Source organism: Scleropages formosus, chromosome 21 (genome assembly GCF_900964775.1).
Source record: "Scleropages formosus chromosome 21, fSclFor1.1, whole genome shotgun sequence".
In the NCBI taxonomy this organism is placed as follows: Eukaryota; Metazoa; Chordata; class Actinopteri; order Osteoglossiformes; family Osteoglossidae; genus Scleropages; species Scleropages formosus.
Genome location: NC_041826.1, coordinates 22,927,329 through 22,954,806, shown reverse-complemented (window position 1 = coordinate 22,954,806; position 27,478 = coordinate 22,927,329). Strand labels below are relative to the sequence as shown.

At 44.2% G+C, this 27,478-nt stretch overlaps 1 gene segment (V, D, J or C); it reads left to right on the top strand.

The window, feature by feature from the left end:
• Positions 1–6,898: 6,898 nt before the first annotated feature.
• On the top strand, positions 6,899–17,124 carry LOC108920835 (Ig kappa chain V-III region MOPC 63-like). The segment is given in 4 exon segments: positions 6,899–6,992; positions 7,161–7,487; positions 15,333–15,386; positions 16,544–17,124. Coding segments are annotated over 4 exon segments (738 nt in total).
• The last annotated feature ends 10,354 nt before the right edge of the window (positions 17,125–27,478 follow it).

Sequence of the window (27,478 nt, the reverse complement as noted above, 5' to 3'; positions counted from 1 at the left end):
GTAGTTTATCAAAGAACATTTTCTGGTAGCTGATTAACTTTTTTTTTTTTTCCCGTCTGTATTGATTTAAAACAGCCTTATTCCTGTTTTTGTTTGGTTTTCTCCTTAACAATAAAACCTAATCGGTTCTAGAAACCTGCTGTTCTGTGGCTTTTCTTTCTTTCTGTCTTTTATAGTATATAACTTCAAAACTGCATAATTTTCAGTGCTCTGGGAGTGTTTATAGTGCTGTGAATTTCACACTTGGTGACTCACTACTGTCCTTCGCACCAACAGAACCTACAACAACAACGAGTTCTTCCAGTATCTTCATCTGTGCAGTTTTGCTCACACTCCACATTAAAGGTCAGTTTTTTTTTTTTTTTTGGTTTCACATATTCATGTAATTTTTTCTCTTTATTTCTCAGTTTTACAATTGTACTACAATTGTCAGAATGATAGAATATTGATTTAGCAATATCATCCAATATTAATAACCTATTTTCCTTTCAGATTGTGGAGCATAAATCACTGTGACTCAGAGTCCTGAAGCGACCGCTGTTCTCCCAGGACAGACAGTCAGTATGAGCTGTAAAGCCAGTACTCCTCTGACTGGGTGTAGCCCACCATGTCTCTCCCAGTACCTTCAGAAACCTGGAGAAGCTCCTAAACTCCTCATCTATGGTGCTACCTCCTGTCAGTCAGGGATTCCAGATCGATTCAGTGGCAGTGGATCTGGGACCGACTTCACTCTGACCATCAGTGGAGTCCAGGCTGAAGATGCAGGACATTATTAATGTCAGAGTTACCATAGTGGCAATGTGTTCACACAGTGCTATAGAGCCATACAAAACCCCCCCAGAGACACACAGTACAGTTACCGCACTGCGTTGAAAAGGAAGGTAATAAATCTACGTCTTGCAGACGGTTACAGAATTGCAACATTTTAATGTTTTGCTGTCACTTTCATAATTGTTTTCGTCAAAATGTCTATTATAGTCTGTTTTTGTATTTTTATTCACACAAACTTGAAAGTTTTCATAATTATGTTTGTAGCCCACCCACTCAATTCTGATGTTTTCTTAACATTACTACCAGGGAGGCGGTGTCTACAACAACCAACTTTGAGGATGCGTCTACTGTTGCTTCCCCAACCAACTCAACTGTTCTGTATGACTCTCGCTATGGTGGGTGAGGAGAGGCCCAGTAGCGTCGTGCAAACCTCCCATCATGCATCACACTTAGCAGACTCAGCCCTTTTGTTTACTCAATAAACACACAGAGAATGATTTTGTTAACTGGCACGTAGCCTCGAATTAATCATGTCCAAGCTGGGTTTTCACAACATGTGCTTTGTTTTTTTTTTTTTTTTCTTCTTATCTCCGCTAAATCTGCTTCCTTGCTGCCTAGGTATCCTTCCTGTACCTACGGAACACTTCTGCCCTCTATAGGTAATAACAGAAACAACAACTGATCACCACACTTAAAAAAACCCCTTACACACACACAGAATGTCACAACACTCAGGTAAATATAAACCCAAAGAACATTTAATATAAAACTAACTAATCCACACTTATAAACATTACAGTCAGTAGTCTCAACCATAGAAAACGAACACTCGTACCCGGAGTTTTTTTGTTTTTATGACTTAGTCTCCGGTACCATCTCCTAAGGCTTAGCGCGCTTGCTGGAGCAGCTCCGTCCACCACCGACGGCGTCAGCGCGACAGCGACCTCCTGTCCTCCCCTCACATCTTAGTTAAACTACTAGTTTCTCTCTCCGCCGGCAAAAGGGTGGGTGGAGCGATGATGGCGAGTCCTGGCGACTCTCTCCGCACGTCAGCTAGCTGTTCGGCTCGCATAGCTTCTCAGAACACACACACACACACACACACACACACACACACACACACACACACACACACACACATTTCAGAACCGCTCGTCCCATACGGGGTCACGGGGAACCGGAGCCTACCCGGTAACACAGGGCGTAAGGCCGGAGGGGGAGGGGACGCACCCAGGACGCACCCAGGACACACCCAGGACACACCCAGGACACACCCAGGACGGGACGCCATCCCAGAACAGCGGAGTTAAAAACGAAACCAAACCGCCTCGTTCGCTGTTCTCCTCAGAAAAGAAACTCAGTTTTTCCCTACGCGGTTTTCCAACGACTCCTCCCCACTCCTTCCTCTTCCCCCGGAAGTTCCCCCCACAAAGGTCGCGCACATTTTCCCAACCAGCACCGATTGGGCAGCCCCTAAATGACATTTTTCCTGCCAATAAACACCAAAAAAAAAAAAACTTACAATAAAAAACATCAAATTACAAAACCATAATCTCTCAAGATTTATACAACTATTTTACACCAATAACTTTACACACCAAATGCACAAACATGAGAACAGATTGCGTAGGGGCTACATGTTGATTAGAGAGATATGTAATATTTTGAATGTCTTAAACTAAAAATGGAAGAGATGTATCTCTTTCATTGAATTGACAACAAAAAGGATGAACACAAAGCCACAGTAATATATTTTTGAGAAAAAGTCTTCTGAATATCATCGATCTATAAAATCAAATGTGCTGTTTTTTTTTATAGATAACAGAAACAATTCAAGATGCTAAAAGATCTCAGTCTAAGTCTAAGATGTTATTTATAATACAAAGAAAGACAACTGCAGTTAAAACTCATCCTAACAATATAAAGGAAATAAAAATAATATAAATATTGACAAATTTTCAGTGAGCATATAAGTAGTGACTGAAACAGACTATTTACAGAAATACTGCTGACTGCTGTAAAAATAATTAAAACACTACAATTCCAAAAGTGTCCAGAAACTGTGTGACATTTTTATCTTTGACTTCAAAACCAGCAGTGCAGTAACTGTGCAGTGTCACCGAGGGGGTTTTTGTACGGCTCTATAACACTGTGTGAACACACGGACACTATTAGGGTAATGAAAACTCTGACAGTAATAATGTCCTGCATCTTCAGCCTGGATTCCACTGATGGTCAGAGTGAAGTGAGACCCAGATCCACTGCCACTGAATCGACCTGGAATCCCTGACTGACGGATAGTAGCACCATAGATGAGGAGTTTAGGAGCTTCTCCAGGTTTCTGAAGGTACCAGGCTAAACACTGCTGACCCCATGATCCATCAAAGTAACAGTCATTGTACACAGCAGTACTGGTTCTACAGCTCATACTGACTGTCTGTCCCAGGAGAACAGCTGTCGCTTCAGGACTCTGAGTCACAGTGATTTGACCCCTGGATCCTGAAACAGAACAAAAAGTTATATTGATAAATGAAAAATGCAGTATATTTGATTATTGATCGAACTGTATCTTATGTTTGCTCACAGAATTGTTCAGTTCACCTAAAGTGTATTTTGAACTCTTTTCCTTTCCACTGACCTTGAATGAAGACCAGAGTCCAGATGAAGGTTGTGATGAAACCCATAACTGCTGGTGACTCTCTTGCCATGAAGGACAGCTGTCAGTGTTGAAGTGTCCAACCCTGAGGACTATAAACACTCCCAGAGCGCTGAAGCATGTGCTGTCAATGCAAAGTGTTTCTCTATGCAAATCCATGTGAACACACACTGTCACAAGTGCGGTGGTGTGAACACAACCTTGCTGCTCTTCAATATTTACACTGATGTGAAGAGTGACACGTGTTTCTTCCTCATAAATTCCACAAAACACACTGGTATTCTGGTCCTTTTCCTGATCACTGCTGGCACATGTGTACAAATCACTCTGTCAAGTTTTTACCACACACACACACACACACACACACACACACACACACACCATGGCCAGAGCCTAACCTGGCAACACAGGGTGTAAAGTTGGAGGGGGAGGGGACACACAAGGATGGGACGCCAGTCTGTCAGAAGGCACCCCAAGCAAGACTTGAACCCCAGACCAACCAGAGAGTAGGATCCAACCAAACTTGCTGTTCCACCACACCCCCCACTATGGCCAAAGTAATAACTGCAAAGAGGATATCAAATGTAAATATGTGTGTCCCCTCCACTGGAACATGTAACACAGATGTTGTGTTGTTTTGAGTCCTACCTCTCTGATAGATCCTATCAAGTGGTCTGGAGGAGCTCTCGTTCTTCTCCTCTGCCTCTCTCAACTGGTGTCCCGCAGGGCTCGGTATTGGGTCCTCTTCTCTTCTCGAGTTACACCATCTCCCTCGGTCCAGTCATAGCCTCCCATGGATTCAGATACTACTGCTATGCTGATGATACCCAGCTGTGCTTCTCCTTTCCATCTGGCGCGTCAGACATTTCCGCACACATCGCTGCCTGCCTGTTGGACATCTCACCACCTCCAACTCAACCTCTCCAAAACAAAGATTCTTCACCTGCCACCCGGCCTGTCCTCCTGTCACGATCTATCAATCAAACTGGACAATTCACTCATTTCGCCTACCTCCTTGACTAAGAGTCTGGGAGTGACGACTGACACAAGTCTGTCTTTCTCTCAGCACATCGAAGCCACAGCCCGGTCCTGCAGATACATACTGCATAATATTCACAGGCTCCGTCCCTACCTCACTACTGACTCCACCCAACTACTTGTCCAGGCCATGGTGACTTTCCATCTGGATACTGTAGCTCTCTCTTGTGTAGCCTTCCTGTTACCGCCATCGAACCTCTACAGCTGATACAGAATGCTGCTGCTGCACGAGTTGTGTTTGATTTGCCAAAGCGTTCCCATGTAACTCTTCTACTCGTTTCTCCGCACTGGCTTCCTACAGCTGTCAGGATCAAATTCAAAATCAAATGTGTCAGTAGAACTGATCCCAGCTATTTACAGGTCTTGATCAACCGCTACACCCCAGCTAGGTCCCTTTGCTTGTCTACTTCTGCTCGCTTGGTGGTCCCACGCACGAAGGGTAAAGCATGGAGGTTCTCGGTTCTGGCTCCATTGTGCTGGAATGACTTGCCCCTCCCATTTCGCCCAAGATCTCTCCAGCTCATGTATGGTGTAAATGTTCATGCACCATAACTTCATGAGCATCCCCAGATAAGCCTTTATTCAGCTGCTACTCCGGCATTACATGTGATTTTGTGTATCTTGTTATTTTTCTAAAAAAATAAAAATTTTGGTAGGAGGTTATCAGGATTCACCTATCCTGCATTCTATGCACCTACTCGAGCGATGAACATCGGTGCATGAAGTGGAAGGTAACAAACTAGGTTTACCTAAGAGTCACATGTCTGCAGCCATGTCTCTTTCTCTTAATGTAATGCACAAATGGTATTTTTGCTGAGATGTACGTCGCTTTGGACTAAAGTGTCTGCTAAATGAATAAATGTAAATGTAAATGTAAACGTGGCTCCATGTTCTTACTTATATGACTCATCATTTTCAAACTTCTGCTCTTCTCTTCCTGGGAGCAGGAGAAACTTGAGGAGCAGTCAGCAGGGACACCATTTTTGAACTGTTTGGTTCAACGTCTCGCACTGAGTGTCGAGTAGCACTTTGGATTTTTAGCTTCTTCTGAGTGGAACAAGCAAGTGGCGAGAGGTGGAGGGGGGTTAGTGCTACTGTTGGGATTGATCAGTCTTGTAGGTACCAGGGTGCTGATCCTGGTCAGCCCTAAGCAGCATCTTGGATGTGATACAGGCCACTATAGGAAACCAATGAAGAAAGACAAGAGGGGGTGAACACTTGGTGATGCTCTGGCAGGTCAAACACAAGACGTGCACTGACATTCTGCATTAGATGGAGAGGTTTGAGAGTAGAGGCTAGAAGACCAGTCAGGAGGCACTGCAGTAGTTCAGAGGAGAGATCATCATGGCCTGGAACAGTGGCTGGGAAAAGTGTGGTGTGAGGAGCAGGAGGATTTTATACACTGCAAATGACCATATCAATGCAACTATCCACCCATCAACAGTGTCGGTCCCAGCCAACATCTCCTGACTCTGTGTGTGTTATTGAATCACAGCAGAGATAAATACTGTATATTGCGTACTGGAACACAGCAGTTAATGTCCCATCAGTAAGTGCAGTGGGTCCCATGTGCAATGGTGTGGTAACTGTACTGTGTGTCTGGGGGGGTTTTGTTTGGCTCTATAACATTCTGTGAACACCCAGTTGCTGCTGCTCTAGTAAGATCCCATACAGTAATAATGTCCTGCATCTTCAGCCTGGACTCCACTGATGGTCAGAGTGAAGTCGGTCCCAGATCCACTGCCACTGAATCGATCTGGAATCCCAGACTGACGGGTACTAATATAGTAGATGAGGAGTTTAGGAGCTTCTTCAGGTTTCTGAAGGTACCATGATAGGCAGCTACTACAGCTGTTTAAAGGGCCACTGGCTTTACAACTCAGAGTCACTGACTGTCCAGGGAGTTTCTTTTCCACACGAGGGGACTGTGTCAAAGTCAACTGTCCGCTGGACTCTGGAAATAAAAAGATTCAACATTTCAGGTCATTTGACCTTCTAACTGCACCAGGACTGGTTTTAGTTTCCACTGTAGAAATAATGAAACACAATAAATGAGTAGAAAAATAACACAATTTCACACTGTTTTCAGAGGTACCTTGAATACAGAAGCTGAAAACAAGGACCATGGTAAAGAAGATACCTTGAATCCACAGAGCCAAGGTCCACATGAAGATGCCCATGAATCCCATTGTTGCTGTGAACTCTTTCGCCATGAAGGACAGCTGTGAGTGATGAAGCGCTAAACTCTGAGGACTATAAACACACCCAGAGCGCTGGAGCATGTGCTGTCAATGCAAAGTACGTCCTCATGCAAACTATATCCTCCCCCCACATGACGACGACAACATGCTCCTGAAAAATCCTTTATAAAGTCAGTTCTTGTAACTCGTGAAGCACATGCTCCAGCGCTCTGGGAGTCTTTATAGTCCTCAGGGTTGTGCACTTTGTCGCTGACAGCTGTCCTTCGTGGGTGATACTACAGCAACGATGGTCACTGTGATGATCTTTGCGCTGCTCTGCTTCCAAGGTATTACTCTTCATATAGTGTCAGTAAGAATGTCAGCATCAATATCTAATGTAACAACATTACTGTGTTTCATTCTACAAACTCCAAGTACATATAGAAATTGTGATGTTACTCTTATTCGAAACATGTTCACTTTATGGACTCACTCTTTGTTTCTCGCTCTTTCAGGATCCAGGGGTCAAATCACTGTGACTCAGAGTCCTGAAGCGACAGCTGTTCTCGCAGGACAGACAGTCAGTCTGAGCTGTAGAACCAGTTCTGCTGTTCACAGTAACTGTTACTATGGTTCATCGGGGAGTAAGCAGTGTTTAGCCTGGTACCTTCAGAAACCTGGAGAAGCTCCTAAATTCCTCATTGGTGGCGCTAGTTACCGCCAGTCTGGGATTCCAGGTCGATTCAGTGGCAGTGGATCTGGGTCTCATTTCACTCTGACCATCAGTGGAGTCCAGGCTGAAGATGCAGGACATTATTATTGTCAGAGTTTACACTCCGTCAGTAGCAAACCGGTGTTCACACAGTGTTATAGAGTCGTACAAAAACATCCCCAGACACACTGCACAGTTACCGCACCGCTGCATCTGAGATCCACTGCAGTTGACTCTTTAACTTATGCTTTACATTTTTTACTTTTATTCAATACATTTTTAATTTTTTGATCACAGAAATACGTAAACTGAAAATTAACATGCATTTCAAGGGTAACTATGAAATTTGCAGTTAATGAATAGATTAATAAAATTCAAAGTAAGTTACAGATCATTAAAAACACGTTGGTGGTTTGAAACATTAAATGTTTTTAGTTTTTTGATGATGTTTGGGTGAAATATTTCTCATTCGTAAGAAATCATTGTAATTCAGTGCTCACATTGTTTTTATTTCCTGTCGGACTCCATATTCTACCACAAGACATCTGAAGATGTCAAATTGATGATGAAAAATGACCAAGTCAGACAGGAGGCCAAGAGTGTTTCCCAGCACTATTCCTTTGTCTCATCTGGGACCCGACACCTTCAGTCCCCTTCAGTCACCTTCAGTCCGCTTCAGTCAGTGTCTATTCCATCCTAATGTTGGTTTCTCATTCTCCAATTCGCTCCATTCACTGGAAACGAACCAAAACGTGTCCAGAAACGGCTGAGAGAAAACTAAGGCCACAGTTGTGACGACAAGAAGCTGCAATTGTTCCATCACCTGATGTCTCACAACAAGAGGGATGAAACATTACTGTGTAAAACCCTTTTTTTACACGACACACATTCCTGCTACGTCAAGTGTGATGTGCAGCAGCGTTGAGAGTCCAGACAGAGATGGTGATTGTGATGGTGCCGGAGGATTTATTGTGTCTTTTATTAGAACTTAGAGAAATTAGAGGTACTTGTGGTGGGTGGTGATGCCAAAACTCTCGACATAATCACTCCAATCTTTACAACAAATGGTATTAGCTTTAAGCATAGTGATTGTGTCAAGGATTTGGGTGCCCATACTAGACTGTATCCAGGCTACAGTTGGTACAAAATGCTGCTGCGAGAATTATCACCAGAACTTGGAAGTTTGACCAGATTACACCAGTACGTAAATCCTTGCATTGGCTCCCGGTCGCTTATAGAGTTGATTATAAAATCCTGCTTTTGACCTATAAGGCAGTACATGGCATTGCTTCGGTTTACCTTTGTGAGATTATTGATTCTTATATCTCAGGATGATATCTTTGTTCATTGGATGTGGGTTATCTGATCAGTAAGACCTCAGTAGGTGTCACGTCTACGCCCACAGCACAAGCACCCGACTCCGCACTAACTCACACGTAATCACTCACCGTATGAAGACCCTCTTCAGCTCCTGTACCCCTGCGGAATCTCGTCAGGGACAACCGCCCTTTCCCGTGACGCTTGTGCACACGCATCGATTCGTTTCACGTCCTCCGTTTTTTGACTCTCGCTTCGTTTCCCGACCACGTCCACGGATCCTCCTTCCTGTCCTGTTCGCTGTTCGACCGACCCTTCGCTACGTTTCTCGACCTCGTCCATGGATCTTCGCTCTAACCCTGACCGTCAATCGACCGACCCTTTGCCTGTCCCCGACGCCGGAAACTTGCCTCATCCCTTGTCTCCGGACAAACAACGCTGCACTTGGGTTCAGCCATCCCGGCTCCCTGTGCTCCACGTGACAGTAGGTGGTTGCGTCTTCAGCTATAGACCGTCTAGACTATGGAATAGTCTACCAGCAGCTGTCAGAAATGCCCCGTCTGTTTCTGTGTTCAAATCCCGACTAAAGACTTGCATGTTCGCTCAGGCATTCCACCTAGAAATGTCATTTCACCTGCCTTGGTTGTGTATCACCTCTATAAAAATGCATTTTAAATTTAGTTGAGTAACAAATTACTAACTCTGTCCTATCTTCTCGCTGAGCACTACCTCGCTACATAAGACCTGAGGAGGCCGACCAGTGGTGACAGACGAATCCCGTGCTGACAGAGGATGATGACCATCTGCCGTGACGATCGAGACGTTCCATGCCGAGCTGGGGATCCAAGATGCCATTTACCAACATTATCATTACTTGTTACACACTGGCTTACAAATTGTTACTTTCTAGAATACCCAGGAGGGATGGGCAATCACTGGCCCGTGGACCCCCAGAGGTTTTTTTCTCCCTCAACCTTCAGCTGGGAGTTTTTGTTCCTTCTCCCGGTGGCCAGTGGGCATACTTATAGCTCTATAAAAGTGCTTTATTATGGTAGCCCTTAGTCGACTGTCTTCTTTGTATCTTTTTCTTGCCTTATGCCTGTGTCAAAGCGCTCTGTGCCACTATGTGAGAAGAGTGCTCTATAAAAATAAATGGAATTAAACCGAATTGACAGGGAGTGCAGTGGGTTGGACCAGGGCATGCTCTCCGGTGGGTCTGTGGTTCGAGTCCCGCTTGGGGTGCCTTGCGACGGACTGGTGTCCCGTGCCGGGTGTGTCCCCTCCCCCTCCGGCCTTATGCCCTGTGTTGCGGGTTAGGCTCTGGTTCCCCGTGACCCCATATAGGATAAGCGGTTCCGAAAAGTGTGTGTGAATTGAATTCAATTGAGCTTTTCTCTGACAAGAGGACTGAGCGACGAAGGAAACTGGATGACGTTTGAAATGAGAGAAGAGGGAGTCTTTGGAAGGTCTGGACACAAGTGTCTGGGGCGTAAGGAGCAAATATCTGCACATTTCTGGAAGCTCAACAAGTGTAAGATCAATTCTAGCTGAGCTACATCCTTTTCCTGGGTTGAACATCGATGGAACTGTTACTGATTGTTTATATAGATGCAATTAAATGCTTTGGAGAAAAGCATCAGCTCAACTTATTATTTCAGCCTTTATATTTAAAGTAAGAAGTACATGGAGTCGAACAAGGTCCTACAGTCCATCAGTGGCACCTTCTTAAAGTGCGAAAAACACAACAGAAAGTAGGTGTTGATGGTAATCATTTCTTCCTTTATGAGAAAAACACAGTAATTTAATAAACAATACACATTTTCAGAACCGCTTGCCGCCTACAGGGTCGCGGAGAACCGGAGCCTAACCCGGCAACACAGGGCGGAAGGGGACACACCCAGGACAGGACGCCAGTCCATCACAAGGCACCCCAAGCGGGACTCGAACCCCAGACCCCCCGGAGAGCAGGACCCGGTCCAACCCACTGCGCCACCGCGCCCCCTAATAAACACTATTAAAGTCAAATTCAACAGAAAATGAATTTCTACATAAAACAAGAGAAATGGGAACAAAATCCCTTATTGTCACTTTCACACAGGAACCAACTCTTGATCGGAGGTACAGAGGTGATTGTGACAGATGGTGCAAATTTATGGAGCAGTTAGGAAATAAGAAGAGAAGTTGGTCCAAGAGAAATATGGTTTGAGTCTCTTCTTTAATGTGGTTAAGGGATTCAGCAGTTCTGAACAGCAGAGGGGTTTTTTTTGTACTTGTATAGGAACAGTTCCCTCTAAAATCACCTTGTTTTACCTTGTCCCAGTCAGAATTACATTACAGTTCCTCCTTTAGCTGACACTTTTCTCCAAATCAACTTACAGCTTTAAGCTACTTACCATTTTTACCCGTTTATACAGCTGGGTGATTTTCTGGAGCAGTTCAGGATTAGTATCTTCCTCAAGTGTATTACAGCTGGAGATGGGATTTGAACCTGTAATCTTTGGGTCCAAACGCAGCTGCTCCAACCACTACACTACCAGCAACAGAAAAAAATTCACTGATTTGCATAGTTAATGAGGGTAAAAGGGAGTAAAGTGATATCTATGGATGCGGGGGCGCAGTGGGTTGGACCAGGTTCTGTTCTCCGGTGGGTCTGGGGTTCGAGTCCCGCTTGGGGTGCCTTGCGGTGGACTGGGGTGGGTGTGTCCTCTCCCCCTCCGGCCTTACCCCCAGTGTTGCCGGGTAGGCTCCGGTCCCCCACGACCCCGTATGGAACGAGCGGTTCAGAAAATGTGTGTGTGTGAGATAGCTACGGGAGCTCAACTCCTCTTCACTGGTTCTCTTGTGGTCCAGCGGGGAGGAAAACGTTCAGATCCTGTAGTGGAACACAGGGAACGTGTGTATTGAAATAACTCGCATGGAAACTTGGCTGAATGAAGCCATTCCGGACAACGTTACATGTCCTACCAGAGACAGTAATATACTGGACCACTGCTACACCACAGTAAAGGATGCATATCACTCTGTTCCACAGGCAGCTTTGGGGCTCTCTGATCACTGCCTGGTTCATCTTATAGCGACCTACAGGCAGAAACTGAAATCAGCTAAACCTGTAATAAAGACTGTTAAAAGATGGACTAACAAGTAGTAGTGCAGGACTTACAAGCCTGCTTCGAGTGCACCGATTGGAGTGTTTTTGAGGCTGCTGCTAGCGATCTAGATGAGCTCACAGACTCTGTAACATCATATGTCAGTTTCTGTGAGGATATGTGCATCCCTACCAGGACTTGTTTAACATACAACAACGACAAACCGTGGTTCCCTGCAAAACTCAGACAGCTTCGTCAGGCCAAAGAAGACGCCTACAAGAACGGGGACAGAGTCTTGTATAAACAGGCCAAAAACACACTGGCAAAAGAGATCAGAGTGGCTAAGAGAAACTACTCTGAAAAGCTGAAGAAACAGTTTTCAGCCGACGATGCTGCATCGGTGTGGAAAGGCCTGAAAGACATCACCAATTACAAGACACCACCCCCCAGCACCGTGTCAACTCAACAATTGGCCGACGATTTGAATGAGTTCTATTGCAAGTTTGAAAAACCCTGTCTCACACCCAACACCCATTCTGACCTTCTCTCCACACATCGATTAACACCTCCAGTAACCCCCTCCTGCACCTTTGATCTGTGAAGAAGAGGTGTGTCGGGTCTTCCGCAAACAGAAGACAAGGAAAGCACCAGGCCCAGACGGTGTCTCACCGGCCTGCCTAAAAACCTGCGCTGACCAGCTGGCCCCTATCTTCACAAAGATCTTCAACAGATCACTGGAGATGTGCGAAGTTCCTTCCTGCTTCAAACGCTCCACCATCATCCCCATCCCGAAGAAACCCAAAATCACAGGACTGAACGACTACAGACCTGTTACCCTAATGTCTGTGGTCATGAAGGCATTTGAAAGACTGGTGTTGGCCTACCTGAAGGACATCACTGGACCCTTGCTGGACCCCCTGCAGTTTGCTTACTGAGCAAACAGGTCTGTGGATGATGCAGTCAACATGGGACTGCACTACATCCTGCAACATCTGGACAAACCAGGGACTTATGCGAGAATCCTGTTCGTGGACTTCAGCTCAGCCTTCAACACCATCATCCCACACCTCCTCCTGTCCAAATTAACCCAACTCTCTGTGCCCACCTCCATCTGTCAGTGGATCACCGACTTCCTGACGGACAGGCAGCAGCAAGTGAGGCCGGGAAAATGTTCATCCAATACTCGCACGATCAGTACTGGCGCCCCCCAGGGATGTGTGCTCTCCCCACTGCTCTTCTCCCTGTACACCAACGACTCCACCGCACAAGACCCCTCTGTCAAACTCCTGAAGTTTGCAGACGACACCACACTCATCGGCCTCATCCGGGATGGCGACGAGTCTGCTTACAGACAGGAGGTCCAAGAGCTGGCTGTCTGGTGCAGTCATAACAACCTGGAGCTGAACACGCTCAAAACGGTGGAGATGATTGTGGACTTCAGGAGAAACACCTCAGCATTATCCCCACTCACCATCATGAACAACACTGTGGCAACAGTGGAGTCATTCAGGTTCCTGGGCACTACCATCTCACAGGACCTGAAGTGGGAGTTCCACATAGACTCTATTGCGAAGAAGGCCCAGCAGAGGTTGTACTTCCTTCGCCAGCTGAGGAAGTTCAAGCTGCCACAGGAGCTACTGATGCAATTCTACTCTGCAGTCATCGAGTCTGTCCTCTGCACTTCTATAACTGTCTGGTTCGGCTCAGCTACGAAGTCGGGCATCAGAAGACTGCAGCGGATAGTTCGGACTGCTGGAAGAATCATTGGCACACCGCCCCCCCCCCCCCAGCTCTCCAAGAATTGTGCTCATCCAAAGTGAGAAAAAGGGCTGGCAAAATCATTCTAGACCCCTCGCATCCAGGCCACTTCCTCTTCGAACCTTTGCCATCTGGCCGGCGCTACAGAGCACTGAGCACCAGGACAGCCAGGCACAAGAAAAGTTTCTTTCTTCAGCCCATCTACCTCATGAACAGTTAAATGCCCCCACTGGGCAATAAACATGTGCCATACACAACACTATTTATACTTATATTTATTTAACACACCATACCTCTTATTTACATTCCCTTACATTTCTATATAACATACCTGTACATACACATAACGTCTAGTATCTATTTTGTAGATTGTGTATTTTTACATTTTTATTCACTTATTCTATTTTTATTATCTGTGTCTTGTCACTGTCATTCTGTCTGTGCTGTGAACGTTTATGTCACCAAGAGAAATTCCTTGTATGTGTGAAACATACTTGGCAATGAAGCTCATTTTGAAATTCTGATTTCTGGAATAGCTGCACAGCGCCGCCTTCTGGCCACAGGGATGAACTGCAGCAGCGAGCAGTCAGCGCTCCAGGAGAGACTGTGGGATGAATAAAAAGCTCACAAAGTTCAGAGCTCTGGAGAAACTACTGTTTTAAACAATATTTGTCGTTTAATTTGTAAGGACAGGACAAGGAAACACAAAACTGCTCTTTTTCTTCTGTAGTTAAATTGTACAGGTTTAAAGACCACTTTTTAAAAGGATCTTCTTTGTCATAAATCTGTAAATGATTTTTGTGAAATTCATATTAACAGAAATGTAACAAACACATGACGTGTATGAATGTGAGTATTTTTGAATCTGAATCAGAATCGGAATAAGTTTTATTGGCCAAATGTCCTGACGCACACAAAGAATTTGCTGTGGTTCTAGATGCTTCCAGTATTTACAGACAACCAACAGCTGACACAGAATTACAGAATAAAAAAATAACATATTTACAGAGTATACAAACATGAGATTATAAATAAATTATGAATAAATATACATAAGTATAAACTGATGAGAGTATAAATAGTTAAATAAATTCTATTTAATATAAATGAAAAATTAATTAGAGTACAAATAAATTTCTTTTACATGATGCAGTGTTGTGAGACTCATACAGTAATGTGACTGTAAAATGAGTGTTAAATGAGGGTAAAATGAGTGTTAAATGAGGGTAAAATGAGTGTTAAATGAGGGTCAGGAAGCGCAGGGAGCGCTCAGAGACGCACTGGGGGTTTTTGTGCGGCTCCTCAACCACTTTCACTCACTGTGGTGGACTTTTGGTAGCGGCACCCGGATCGATGTTGGCAGTAAGTATTTCTAAATATCTTTTAACAGCAAATCTCTTTCATGAAAGGGCAGCAAAGCTCTTTTTACACACCTTCTCCTTCTATACAGCACTGTGTCTTGTTTTAATACCTCTGTTTTAGTGTCGCTTCTCACTTTTCTTTAAAATAAATAAGGATTGTTATTTTTTAGGTTAGAATTTTCTACTTTTTCTCTCGTTCTGCAGTTAATTTGTTCAGATGAGAACAGTTTTATCATCATTTGAAAAAGAAAGTTTGTCAAGGAATAAGTGGATAACCCAGTTCACATGTTATTTTAAATCCTCATGTTAACAAAAAGAGACGAACAGGTGTGATTCTTCTCTTTTACCCGCCAGTCAGGAGAGTAAATTAGAATTTACAGTGAAAAGCAGGTAAACACAGTACATTCACGGTACACCGAGCCTCTGAGGAGGTTTTTGTACGAGCACAAATAGACTCTGAATCACTGTGGGTCACATTCGGCGGAGGAACCAGGCTGGATGTTGGAAGTAAGAGCTTTTTATTCTCTTATACCCTGAACACTGTACAATAATTAATGTAAATGGTTTTATTCAACCTGCACATTTTTCTGTTCTCCTGCTCAGTGTCTGAATTGAGTGTTTTCAGTTGTTTCAGTGGAAGTTGTTACACTGAACTTTGGTTTAAGAAAACAGCTTCAAATCATGGTAAATGATGATGGTAAATTATGAAGGTAAATGATGATATAAATGTCAAAACTCCTGATGAGTTCATAACAGCGATAAGATGCATCTTTAACATGTTTGTTTACTGCGGAATTTTTTTTACCGTTTTAAAGTGCATTTCCTTCCTGTAATTCTTTGGAGGTTATTAATTCATATCACAGTTCTTTATTTGGCTGACACTTTTCTCCAAAGCGACTTGCAATGTTAATCTATTTATACAGCTGAGTACTTTTACTGGAACAATTTCATGGTAAGTACTTTACTCAAGGGTACAAGAGCTGGAGGTGAGATTGGAACCTGCGTCCTTTAGGTCCAAAGGTAGCAGCTCTAATAATTATAATACCAGCTGCTCCTTTCCAAGCTTATATTTATTTTAAAGATGTCAGTAAAAGGGTAAATAGGCATAAATGTAGAATAATTCATAATTCATGCGGTTTGTCTGTGTTAGTTATCAGGTTTTAGTGGTTATTTCATTATGTATGTCTATATATATTTCATTACGTATTTCATTGTATATATTATATGTTCTGTAAATATACAATTTCATTTCAATATGTCCATGTCCTTCAACTGGAATTGATTTTAGTCACTCGTACAGTTTTTATAACGTATCGATTTTAAAGTGAATAAAATCAGTGTCCAGAAGGTCTGTATCAATATGTACAGAAGGGTGGAAAATAGTTTTTACCCCTGAGCCGCGGAGGTAAAAATGACCGAGGATCTGTTCCGCTGTGTTTATGGACATAATTATTATCATAGACCTCATTCATACTGTGGGCTGCGATCACAAACTGCTCCTAAATTCCTCCTCTGGGGTTTCACTAACAGCTCTTCTTCGTCCTCACCGTACGTAGGTGATCGTACACAATATCCCTTCCCTGCTGAAGACGTTCTGTCCACTCGCTGTCCTCTCTCTGACCTCTCATGACCTCCGATGACCTCTGACCTCTGCCGTCTCCTAGGCGATGCTACCCCCGTCCTCACGGTCCTGCCCCCCTCTAGTCAAGAGGTGTCCGGTAAGAACGAGGCCACGCTGACGTGTCTGGCCAACAAGGGCTTCCCCTCTAACTGGAAGCTGCAGTGGACGGTGGACGGCAGCGCCAGGACCGGGGACATGAGCCACGGAATCCTGGACAAGGACGGCAAGTACAGCTGGAGCAACACGCTGAGCCTCTCTGCGGGCGAGTGGTCCAAGGTGGTTTCGGTGAGCTGCAAGGCCACTCGGGACTCCCAGACTCCCGTCATCGAGACGCTCAGGAGATCCGACTGTTCCGCGTAGACGGGCGCCCGCCCGATTACTCTGTTTTTACTCTGTTTTTACTCTGTTCCGTGTTCCACTCTCACCTGTTTTACTAACAACACAGAGGTTAATAATGTGCTTTGCTTACATGTGAAACCCTTCACCCTCAGCTTGTCACTATTATCTAGTGTGTCCTCTGCTTCTCTTTGACATCAGACTGTCTGTGTTACGCTGTGTGATCTTGTGCTTCAATAATATCTGAAATGCAGCTGAGAATAATAAAGATTTTTTCAATCAAACACACACAAGTTCTTGTCCTTATTAATATTTGCCGTGTCACATGAACTGTAATGTTTGAACAGGTGTTCTTTTCAAACAAGGGGCGCCGAGCTGCTGCGGTCATTTTTATTAAGAAACAAGGTATAAAAATTGTCTGGCACTTCCACACTTCTCTGGTCACAGAAAAAACTCAAAAAGAGAATAAAAGGAAAAAAACTGGATTATTCACATATTTTACCTTCCTTCCAGCAAACGTTTTAATAATTAATTTGGACTCACTGGACAGTGTGATTTCTTTAAAGGTAACAGAAAACATGCATAATAAAGACTCCAAAGCACATGTTGCCTGTGGCTGAATTCAGACATGCACAGGACCATCGCTCTGTACTACGGTAACACCCGCTGCCCAAAGCACCAGCGACTCATCGCGAGCAAAGGGTTTTTACCACATTTGTGCGTCTGAAAGAAGGGAGCAGTCAGTGGTGGAGCAGGTCATGTTCTCAGTGTGTGTTTTGGGAGCAGAGACACAAATGACTGTGAGCTCATTCCATGGACCATAAGAGTGACCCAGGATGCTTAGAGGCTCCTTCGCCGTCACACCTGTGGAGAATCGGTGTCGCTGTGAGAAGAGGAAAGAGGCCGGACCCCACAAAGGACTGGTCAGTAGAGGAGATGTGGAAATAGAGCCACATCTCTACAAGACAACGTCTGTGGTGTCGATATCAGAGAGCACGAGAGGATCCTTGAGAAGATGAGGAAGAGCCTGCAGTGACGTGAGGAGCGTAGGAATCGTACGGAGAACATGAAGCGCCTGCCGGACGTAACCTCCACTCACGCTGAAGGTAGCAGGTAATGTATCGCAGTCACTTTCGGGTTAACTATGATATACCGCGTTTTCTATTAAGTACAGATGAAAAGTACAGTAAAATAAAGCTCCGTGTCATCGTGCAGCGGCTGCTTTAGTGCTTAGAGACACCGCCTTTCATTTGAAGGACCCAGGTTCACATCCTTCACATCCTAATACTCTAGTGCCCTTGAACGAGGTAATTGTTGTGTTTGACTGTAGTAAACATTACCGTGCTATTTAAAGAGGTAAACTGCTGTAAGAAGTTTACACTATGTTGCTTTGGAGAAAAATGGCAGCTAATTAGACAAATATAAGTGTAATTCTCATTGTCTGAGGCTTCTTGGTTTGCTGAAAGACCCCCCCACCCCCCACCTGCACCCTGGGGAGCAGAGAACATCTGCCTGCTCTATTCTTGGAGCTGCAGAAACGTCCTGTTCATGCAAATCTCAGTTTCACCCCAACGGTTCACAGTGCAGTTTCACTACCTAAAATACCCCGGATTGGGGCAGATGTGCGGAGGGGAGGAGGTGGGGGGTGGGGGCTGAACAAGGTACTTACCCTAAGTGACTCCAGTAAATTTACCCAGCTGTATAAATGGGTAAATGATTGTAAGCATGTAATAATTGTGACCTTAACATTGTAAGTTGCTTTGGAGAAAAGTATCGGCTAAATCCTAATACCCATGATTCCAAGTGATCTTCCTAGTTCATTTTTTTGAGATATATAATAAATATGGATCTTCCGTGGATCTTCGGATGAAGTTTAATGACTTTTTATATTCTTCATTTGATTTTGTGTTCATTAAGACAGGAAATAAAAACTCACCGTCCCTGGTGTGTCACAGACTCACTGGGTTCTTCATTTTTAATACTTTTAGCAAAGTGTTTCCCTTCCAGAACACTGATGAATTGCGTTGCAACCATTACACTCATATTGTTATTGCAAATGGACATAAAAGTGACCAATTTGAGAAGAAACGCACATGAGCCCATTCATACACAATAATTATTAAATAATAAGAAAAGATTTAATAAAGGATATTGCAGCGCAAAACTTTAAAACTGTTGGTTTAAGTCTCTTCCGTATTTCTGGTCAATGTTCTGTTTCCACTGCAAGTATATGTGAAATAACACTAAAACACTCCTTGTGTGTTACAACCTGAGCTACAATTTTTTAAACTTGCTGTAACAACGGGGATAGTGTTGCGTCACTATGATTGTATATATTTAGGCATATTTTGGTATTTTTCACTTTGATCCTCCTCTCAGTGTTATTTATTTCCCCATATAAATACATGACAAAAATGGTATCAGTTATCACTGGTCTGTAACTATGCACATGGCACATATGAGTAAATTCAGTGTAAATTGTCCCAGAAAAAAAATTTTTTTAATAATTTCTGTAATATTGAGTAAACTGACCAGGGGGCGCGGTGGTGCAGTGGGTTGGACAGGGTTCTGCTCTCCGGTGGGTCTGGGGTTTGAGTCCCGCCTGGGGTGCCTTACAACAGACTGGAGTCCCATCATGGGTGTGTCCCCTCCCCCTCTGGCTTTACGCCCTGTGTTGCCGGGTAGGCTCTGGCTCCCCGCGACCCCGTATGAGACAAGCGGTTCTGGAAATGTGTGTGTGAATGAATGAATGAACTGACGAAGTTGTGTAACTGGAATTTAGCATCTTCCGGAGCAGACCGTGTCGTCATAGAAACTAATCCCAACATTTCGTTTCCTATGTTGGAAACATCCTCAGGGTTCTGCATCGTAAACCGTTAGACGTCGTCTTCACCGATCATTGATGTAGTCTAGTAGGTTGATTGAGGAGTTCGGTCTTTATAGTCGTCGCGGAAGCCTACGTGACTTGAAGTTGTGGAACTTGAATGTCGAAAGGAGATTTAATAATTCCCATTGAATCTCATGTATTTCCACATCTTTTCTAATTATTATCACTAATACATGTACCTCCCTCACACATGCGGCCCAGTCTGGGATATTTTAGGCGTTGAAACTGCACTGAGGACCGTTGGGGTGAGACTGATATTTGCATGGGCAGGAAGCTTCTGCTGTTCCCACAATGGAGCAGGAAAATGTTCACCTGTCCCCAGGGTGCTGAGGAGGCAACGTGCAGATTTATCAAATGTCAGGTTAGAATTTAATTTCTTTGTTAGTGCAATGTGCAGCATGATGAAGTTCACCTCAATGGTCTTTTTTCAGCAGAGAAAAGACAACATGGGATACGGTGGGAGTGGAAAACCAAATTAGTTTTATCCTTCAAAATAGTCACCAGGTCAAACAGTCACCAGAGACTCACCGGGTTAGGGCTATGGGCCATAGAATGAGCTGACAGTCATTTCTGCCTCTGGGCTCAAAACACACATTCTTAGAACATTGTTAGTGTCATTGGGACAGTTGCTGAAGACATCAGAGACCACGAGAGGATCCTTGAGAAGATCAGGGCAAAGGCCGCAGTGACGTGTGGAGTGTAGGAATCGTATGGAGAACATCAAGTACCTGCTGAATGTAACCTCCAGGTAGCGCAACAACTCTCACTCAGACCTGATGGTGACGCCACCGTGTGGTCTTTATTTCCAGCTCCACTTTGCTACTTTCATTTGTTGTTCCTTGCTGGAGCTCTGCTCTCTTATTGTCAGAAAAAAGTTATAATAAAGACGCAATAAACCCTCCATCACCATCCCTGATCTCTGTCTGGACTCTCGACGCTGCTGCACATCACACTTGACGTAGCAGGAACGTGTGTCGTGTAAAAAAAGGGTTTTGCACAGTAATGCTTCATGCCTCCTGTTGTGAGACATCAGGTGACGGGACAATCGCAGCTCCTCATCATCACAACTGTGGCCTTAGTTTTCTCTCAACTGTTTCTGGACACCTTTCAGTTCGTTTCCAGTTAATGTAGCGAATTGGAGAATGAGAAACCAACACTAGGATGGAATAGACACTGACTGAAGCGGACTGAAGGGGACTGAAGGTGTCGGATCCCAGATGAGACAAAGGAACAGTGCCGGGAAACACTCTTGGCCTCCTGTCTCACTTGGTCATTTTTCATCATCAATTTGACATCTTCAGATGTCTTGTGGTAGAATATGGAGTCCGACAGGAAATAAAAACTATGAGGGCACTGGATTACAATGATTTCTTAAGAATGAGAAATATGTCACCCAAAAATCATAAAAAACAAAAAAAATTTAATGTATCAAAACACCAACATGTGTTTCTAATGACCTGTAGTTCACTTTGAATTTCCATTCATACATGTATTTGTTAACTGCAAATGCTACGGCTACTCTTGAGATGTATGTCAATTTTCATTTAACATATTTCTGTGATCAAAAAGTTAAAAATGTATCGAATAAAAGTATAAAATGTAAATGTATAAGATAAGAGTCAACTGCACTGGATCTCAGCTGCAGCAGTGAGGTAACTGTACTGTGTGTCTGGGGAGTTTTTGTACGGCTCTATAACACTGTGTGAACACTGGTTTGCTACTGACGGAGTGTAAACTCTGACAGTAATGATGTCCTGTATCTTCAGCCTGGACTCCACTGATGGTCAGAGTGAAGTCGGTCCCAGATCCACTGCCACTGAATCGACCTGGAATCCCAGACTGACGGATAATAGCACTGTAGATGAGGAGTTTAGGAGCTTCGCCCGGTTTCTGGAGGTACCAGGCTAAACACTGCCTATTTGATCCATCATAGTAACAGCTAGGGGGCGCGGTGGTGCAGTGGGTTGGACAAGGTCCTGCTCTCCAGTGGGTCTGGGGTTTGAGTCCCGCTTGGGGTGCCTTGCGGCGGACTGGTGTCCCGTTCTGGGTGTGTCCTCTCCCCCTACGGCCTTGTGCCCTGAGTTGCCGGATAGGCTCCGGTCCCCCGCGACCCCGTATGGAACGAGCGGTTCAGAAATTGTGTGTGTATATAACATATACACTCACATCCTTGAAGTATCTCATATTACAGTAGAGTATCGATTCATCCGTGTCGTTTTTACTTCCCTTCTGGTAACCTTGGTACTTGTGATCTTTCCTTGTCAGGTAATCAGAAAGATCTTTCAGCTTCACTTGTTTTGACTAAATGTGTCTTTTCCTTCCTTTGAGAATACACACACACACACTTTCTGAACCGCTTGTCCCATACGCGGTCATGGAGAACTGGAGCCTACCCGGCAACACAGGGCGTAAGGCTGGAGTGGGAGTGGACGCACCCAGGACGGGACACCAGTCTGTTGCAAGGCACCCCAAGCAGGACTTGAACCATAGACCCACTGGAAAGCAGGACCCAGTCCAACCCACTGCGCCACCGCCCACCCCTTCAATAACATAGGGTGACTTGTCAGCGTACTGGTCTTTGTATTATAAAATACACACACACACACACACACACACACACACACACACACACACACACACACACACACACTTGTCCCGTACAGGGTCACAGGGAACCAGAGCCAACCCAGTAACACAGGGCATAAGGCCAGAGGGGGAGGAGACACAACCAGGACGGGACGCCAGTCCGTCACAAGGCACCCCCAGCAGGACTCAAACCCCAGACCCACTGGAGAGCAGGACTGTGGTTCAACCCACTGCGCCACCGCACCCCTATGTATTACAAAATAATGTCTTAGATTTACATCTTTTAGCATCTTAGATTGTTTCTGTTATCTGTAAAAAGCAAACAGTACAATTGATTTGATAGATCGTTGAGTTTTTCTCAAAGATAACAGAGACTTCAGGTTTCTTCTTTGTGTTTTTTCAAGTCACTGACAGGGATACATCTGTTCCGTTTTAAGTGTAAAACAGTTATTATGACATTTTATTACAATACTTCACTGAAAAAGTTCAACCCTTCTCCTGTTCCATTGGTGGTTCAAACTCTGTAATAAACATCATTGCGAAAACTTGCTCACTTAAGCATGTGTGAATAAAAATATAAAAACAGACAAAAATATACATTTTGATTAAAACAATTATGAAAGTAACATGAAAACATTAAAATGTTTCAATTTTGTAATTCTGTGTCTGCACGATGTAGATTTATTACCTTCGACTTCAACAGCAGTGCGGTAACTGTACTGTGTCACTGGAAGGGTTTTTGGACGGCTCGATAACACTGTGTGAACACATAACCACTATGGTAACTCTGACAGTAATAATGTCCTGCATCTTCAGCCTGGACTCCACTGATGCTCAGAGTGAAGTGAGACCCAGATCCACTGCCACTGAATCGATCTGGAATCCCTGACTGACGGTAACTAGCGCCACCAATGAGGAGTTTAGGAGCTTCTCCAGGTTTCTGAAGGTACCAGGCTAAACACTGCTGACCCCTCAATCCATCAAAGTAACAGTCATAGTGAACAGCAGAACTGGTTCTACAGCTCACACTGACTGTCTGTCCCGGGAGAACAGCTGTCGCTTCAGGACTCTGAGTCACAGTGATTTGACCCCTGGATCCTGAAACAGAACAAAAAGTTATATTGATAAATGAAAAATGCAACATCTCATGTTTGCTCACAGAACTGTTCAGTTCACCTAAAGTGTGTTTTTAACCCTTTTCCTTCCAGCTGACCTTGAATGAAGACCAGAGTCCAGATGAAGGTTGTGATGAAACCCATAACTGCTGGTGACTCTCTTGCCATGAAGGACAGCTGTCAGTGTTGAAGTGTCCAACCCTGAGGACTATAAACACTCCCAGAGCGCTGAAGCATGTGCTGTCAATGCAAAGTGTTTCTCTATGCAAATCCATGTGAACACACACTATGACAAGTGCGGTGTTGTGTAACTACTGTCTGTAACTACTTGCCAACGAAACATCCATTTTCACCAGGACTCACTATGTCTGGAATGGTGTCGTGGTGCAAGAAAGAAGGATTTGGGGAAAAAGACCCAGGTGAACCGGCCAGAAACAGTTAACTGTGAGAAACACATTGGTGTTCATCATTTTTATGGTATCAAAAATAAACACACTTTTGGAGAAGAGGAGGGAGGACAGATGGGACAGATTGGACCACTGCATGGATGCATTGAAGAAGATGATCCTGAGGATGGATGGATGGATGGATGGATGGATGGATGGATATCTTCCATCAACAACTGAGAGCATGTATGTGCCTTTTACTTTTAACAAAACAGTGGGAAAGACAACTAGAAGAATGTGATGACCATGTTTAATGAATGCAAGTGGTCCCCGATTTACGATGGGGTTACGTTCCCCGAAACCCATCATAAGTCGAAAATATCATAAGTCGAAAATGCGTTTAATACGGATTATACACACCTCTGTGTGTCAGACTGTGAGATGCGGATTCTACTGAATTTCTATCTCCAGCTCACCATCGTAAAGTCGATTGTAAAATTGCAAGTCGAACCATCATAAATCAGGGACCACCTGTGTGTTGTTCAAATGAAGAAAAACACCATTCCTGGGAGATTCAACCATCAACCATCCTCTGAAAAACCATGGTGAGATGGTTCAAGTCACCTTGGAGACAGCAGAGCAAATGAATTTCTCCTTGAAAGAACAATGATGCAGCAATATGTAATGTCTCTATATTTATAACAATATATATTAAAATATATAACATATACACTCATATCCTTGAAGTATTTCATATTACAGTAGAGTATCGATTCATCTGTGTCGTTTTTACTTCCGTTCTGGTAACCTTGGTACTTGTGATCTTTCCTTGTCAGGTGATTAGAAAGGTGTTTCAGTTTCACTTGTTTCGACTAAATGTGTCTTTTCCTTCCTTTGAGAATAATAGACAGAAAAAAACAATATGTACAATATGTATCAGATGGGAGTCGGCGGTGCAGTGGTGCGGTGGCACAGTGGCGCAGTGGGTTGGACCGGGTCCTGCTTTCCACTGGGTCTGGGGTTCAACTCGTGCTTGGAGTGCCTTGCGATGGCCTGGCATCCTGTCCTGGGTGTGTCCCCTCCCCCTCCAGCCTTATGCCCTGAGTTGCTGGGTTAGGCTCCGGTTCCCTGCGTCCCTGTATGGGACAAGCGGTTCGGAAAATGTGTGTGTGTCTGTGTGTATCAGACTGAGCCCTATGTGTTGGACATGCAGTAAAGGGTCCATTATCCAAATGTCAATCATCCCAACTGTCAGTTATCAGATCCGCAATTCCCCCCCCCCCCCCCCCCCCCCAAAAAAAAATTGCAGTACTGTACTCAGTGTGCAGTTGTCTTTATTCCTGTTTATGTAAAAAAGTGTGAATTATAGTGGAAACCATGTGAAATAATTCAGTCAGTTCAAAATAAATATTAAAATACACTGATTCTTCAAAATGTCTTGGTTATTATTCACAAACCATTTCTGAGATCACTTTTTAAATTATGTCTGATGTTTCAAAAAACTGTAGAAATAACCTTGTGTAAAATTAGTTACAGGTCTAATTACACTTTGTTTTGTACAAACTGGGTATTATCATGTATGTTTTGTTTTCCAAACCATTTTATTACCCAAACCAATCTTGGGCCCGATTAGTTCAGGTAATCGACACTCTGTTGTATTTTTACCACACAGATACACAATTTACTGCAACCTGACAAAACGAAGCCCACAAAAGGTTCCCCTCCAGTGCAGAAGTCTCCTTCTGTTTTCTCCTGTCAAATAACATCTGCAGTCATTTCACAAATTCCAGACACTTTACCATGTTTCCCTGATGGAGATGTGATTGGCGGAGGACAAGTTGCCGTGTTCTCCTGGACCCCCCCACTGGTCACACTTTATGTCCTAAACTTGTGTGTTATGTCAGAAATATATGGGGGGAAACCATGTAAACGATGTAAATGCTACCATGTTCGGAAACACACATCAGCTCAGCACTAAATGACTTTCTGTTCTTGTGCTTTACCAGTTTACACAAAAATGATCATCTTCCTCACCGTCTCCCAAAGTGCAGTTAAGGAATTTCTGAGATAAAAAATTTAAGAATATAGTTCAAGTTCAAGTTCAAGTTTATTGTCATAGATACAAGTACCGTGTACATGTATCATGAAAATCTTCCTGAATGCTTCTCCACAGACTATGGACAAAGACAATAGAAAAACTGCACAAACAAAACAGTGTCAATGACAGCAAGTAACAATAGCAGCAATGACAGCAATAACAATAAATAATGGTAATAGTAGTAACAATAATGGTAAGTCAGAGAACTCAGAACAAGAGAATGGGAATGCTTAAAGTGACAGCGTAATTTACCAATGTGTTTGGGTGGAGCAGTCCAACTCTAGTTACTAAAGGTGGTACATTGATCAGTGTTGTATAGTCTTACAGAAGTGGGGTAAAAGCTGTTCCTGTACCCAGTTGTCCGGGTTCGAATAGACCTGAGCCGTTTTGCAGATGGCAGGGAAGAGAAAAGTGCCCGTGCGGGGTGACTATGATCTTTCATGAAGCGCATCGTCTTTCTGAGGCAGCTTTTGTGGTGTAGGTGTCCTCGACCGCTGGTAGCTGCGTGCCGATGATTCCCTGAGCTGTTTTGACCACCCTCTGTAGGGCTTTCTTGTCCTGTATGGAGCAGCTGCCACCCCAGGATGTAATACACTCTGTGAGGATGGACTCTACAGCACACCTGTAGAAAGTGGTGAGGACTGTAGTGGACATCCTGGCTTTCTTCAGACGCCTGAGGAAGTAGAGGCATTGATGGGCCTTTTTGATAGTTGATGCTGTGTGCTCAGTCCATGTGAGTTTTGCAGTGAGGGTGACCCCTAGGAATCTGAAGCTGTTGACCCTCTCTACAATGTCCCCTCATACGTAGATGGGTGCATGGACCATCTCCTGTTTCCTGAAGTCAATCACCAGCTCCTTAGTTTTACTGACATTGAGAGACAGGTTGTTGTCCTGGCACCGCTCTGCCAGGAGCCTCACCTCCTCTCCGTAGGCCGTCTCATCGTTGTTGGTGATCAGACCCACAACGGTGGTATCCTCAGCAAACTTTATGATGGTGTTGGAGCTGTGACCGGCCACACAGTCACGTGTGAACAAGGAGTACAGCACCGGGCTCAGGACACTTCACTGTAGAGTGCCAGTATTGAGGATGAGTGGGGAGGAGGTGTTTCTGCCAATCCGCACACGCTGGGTTCTGTTGGTGAGGAAATCCAGGATCCAATTGCAGAATGTGGCACTCAGTCCCAGCCCTAGTAGTTTGTGGATGAGCTTGGTTGGGATGACAGTGTTAAATGTTGAGCTATAGTCTACAAACAATAGCCTTGCATAGCAGTTTTTATTATCCAGGTGAGACAGAATGGTGTGAAGTGTGTGATATTGCGTCTTCAGTGGATCCGTCGTGGCGGTAGGCAAACTGCAGTGGATCCAGAGAGTCTGGGATGGTGTCCTTAATGTGTCCCAGTACAAGCCTCTCAAAGCATTTCATTGCAATGGGGTTCAGTGCCACCGGGCAATAGTCATTAAGGCAGCTCGCTTTGCTCTTCTTAGGAACAGGGATGGTGGTGGTGTTTTTGAAACAAGTGGGTACAGTTGAGCTTTTGAAGGAGGTGTTAAATATGTCCGTGAAGACAGT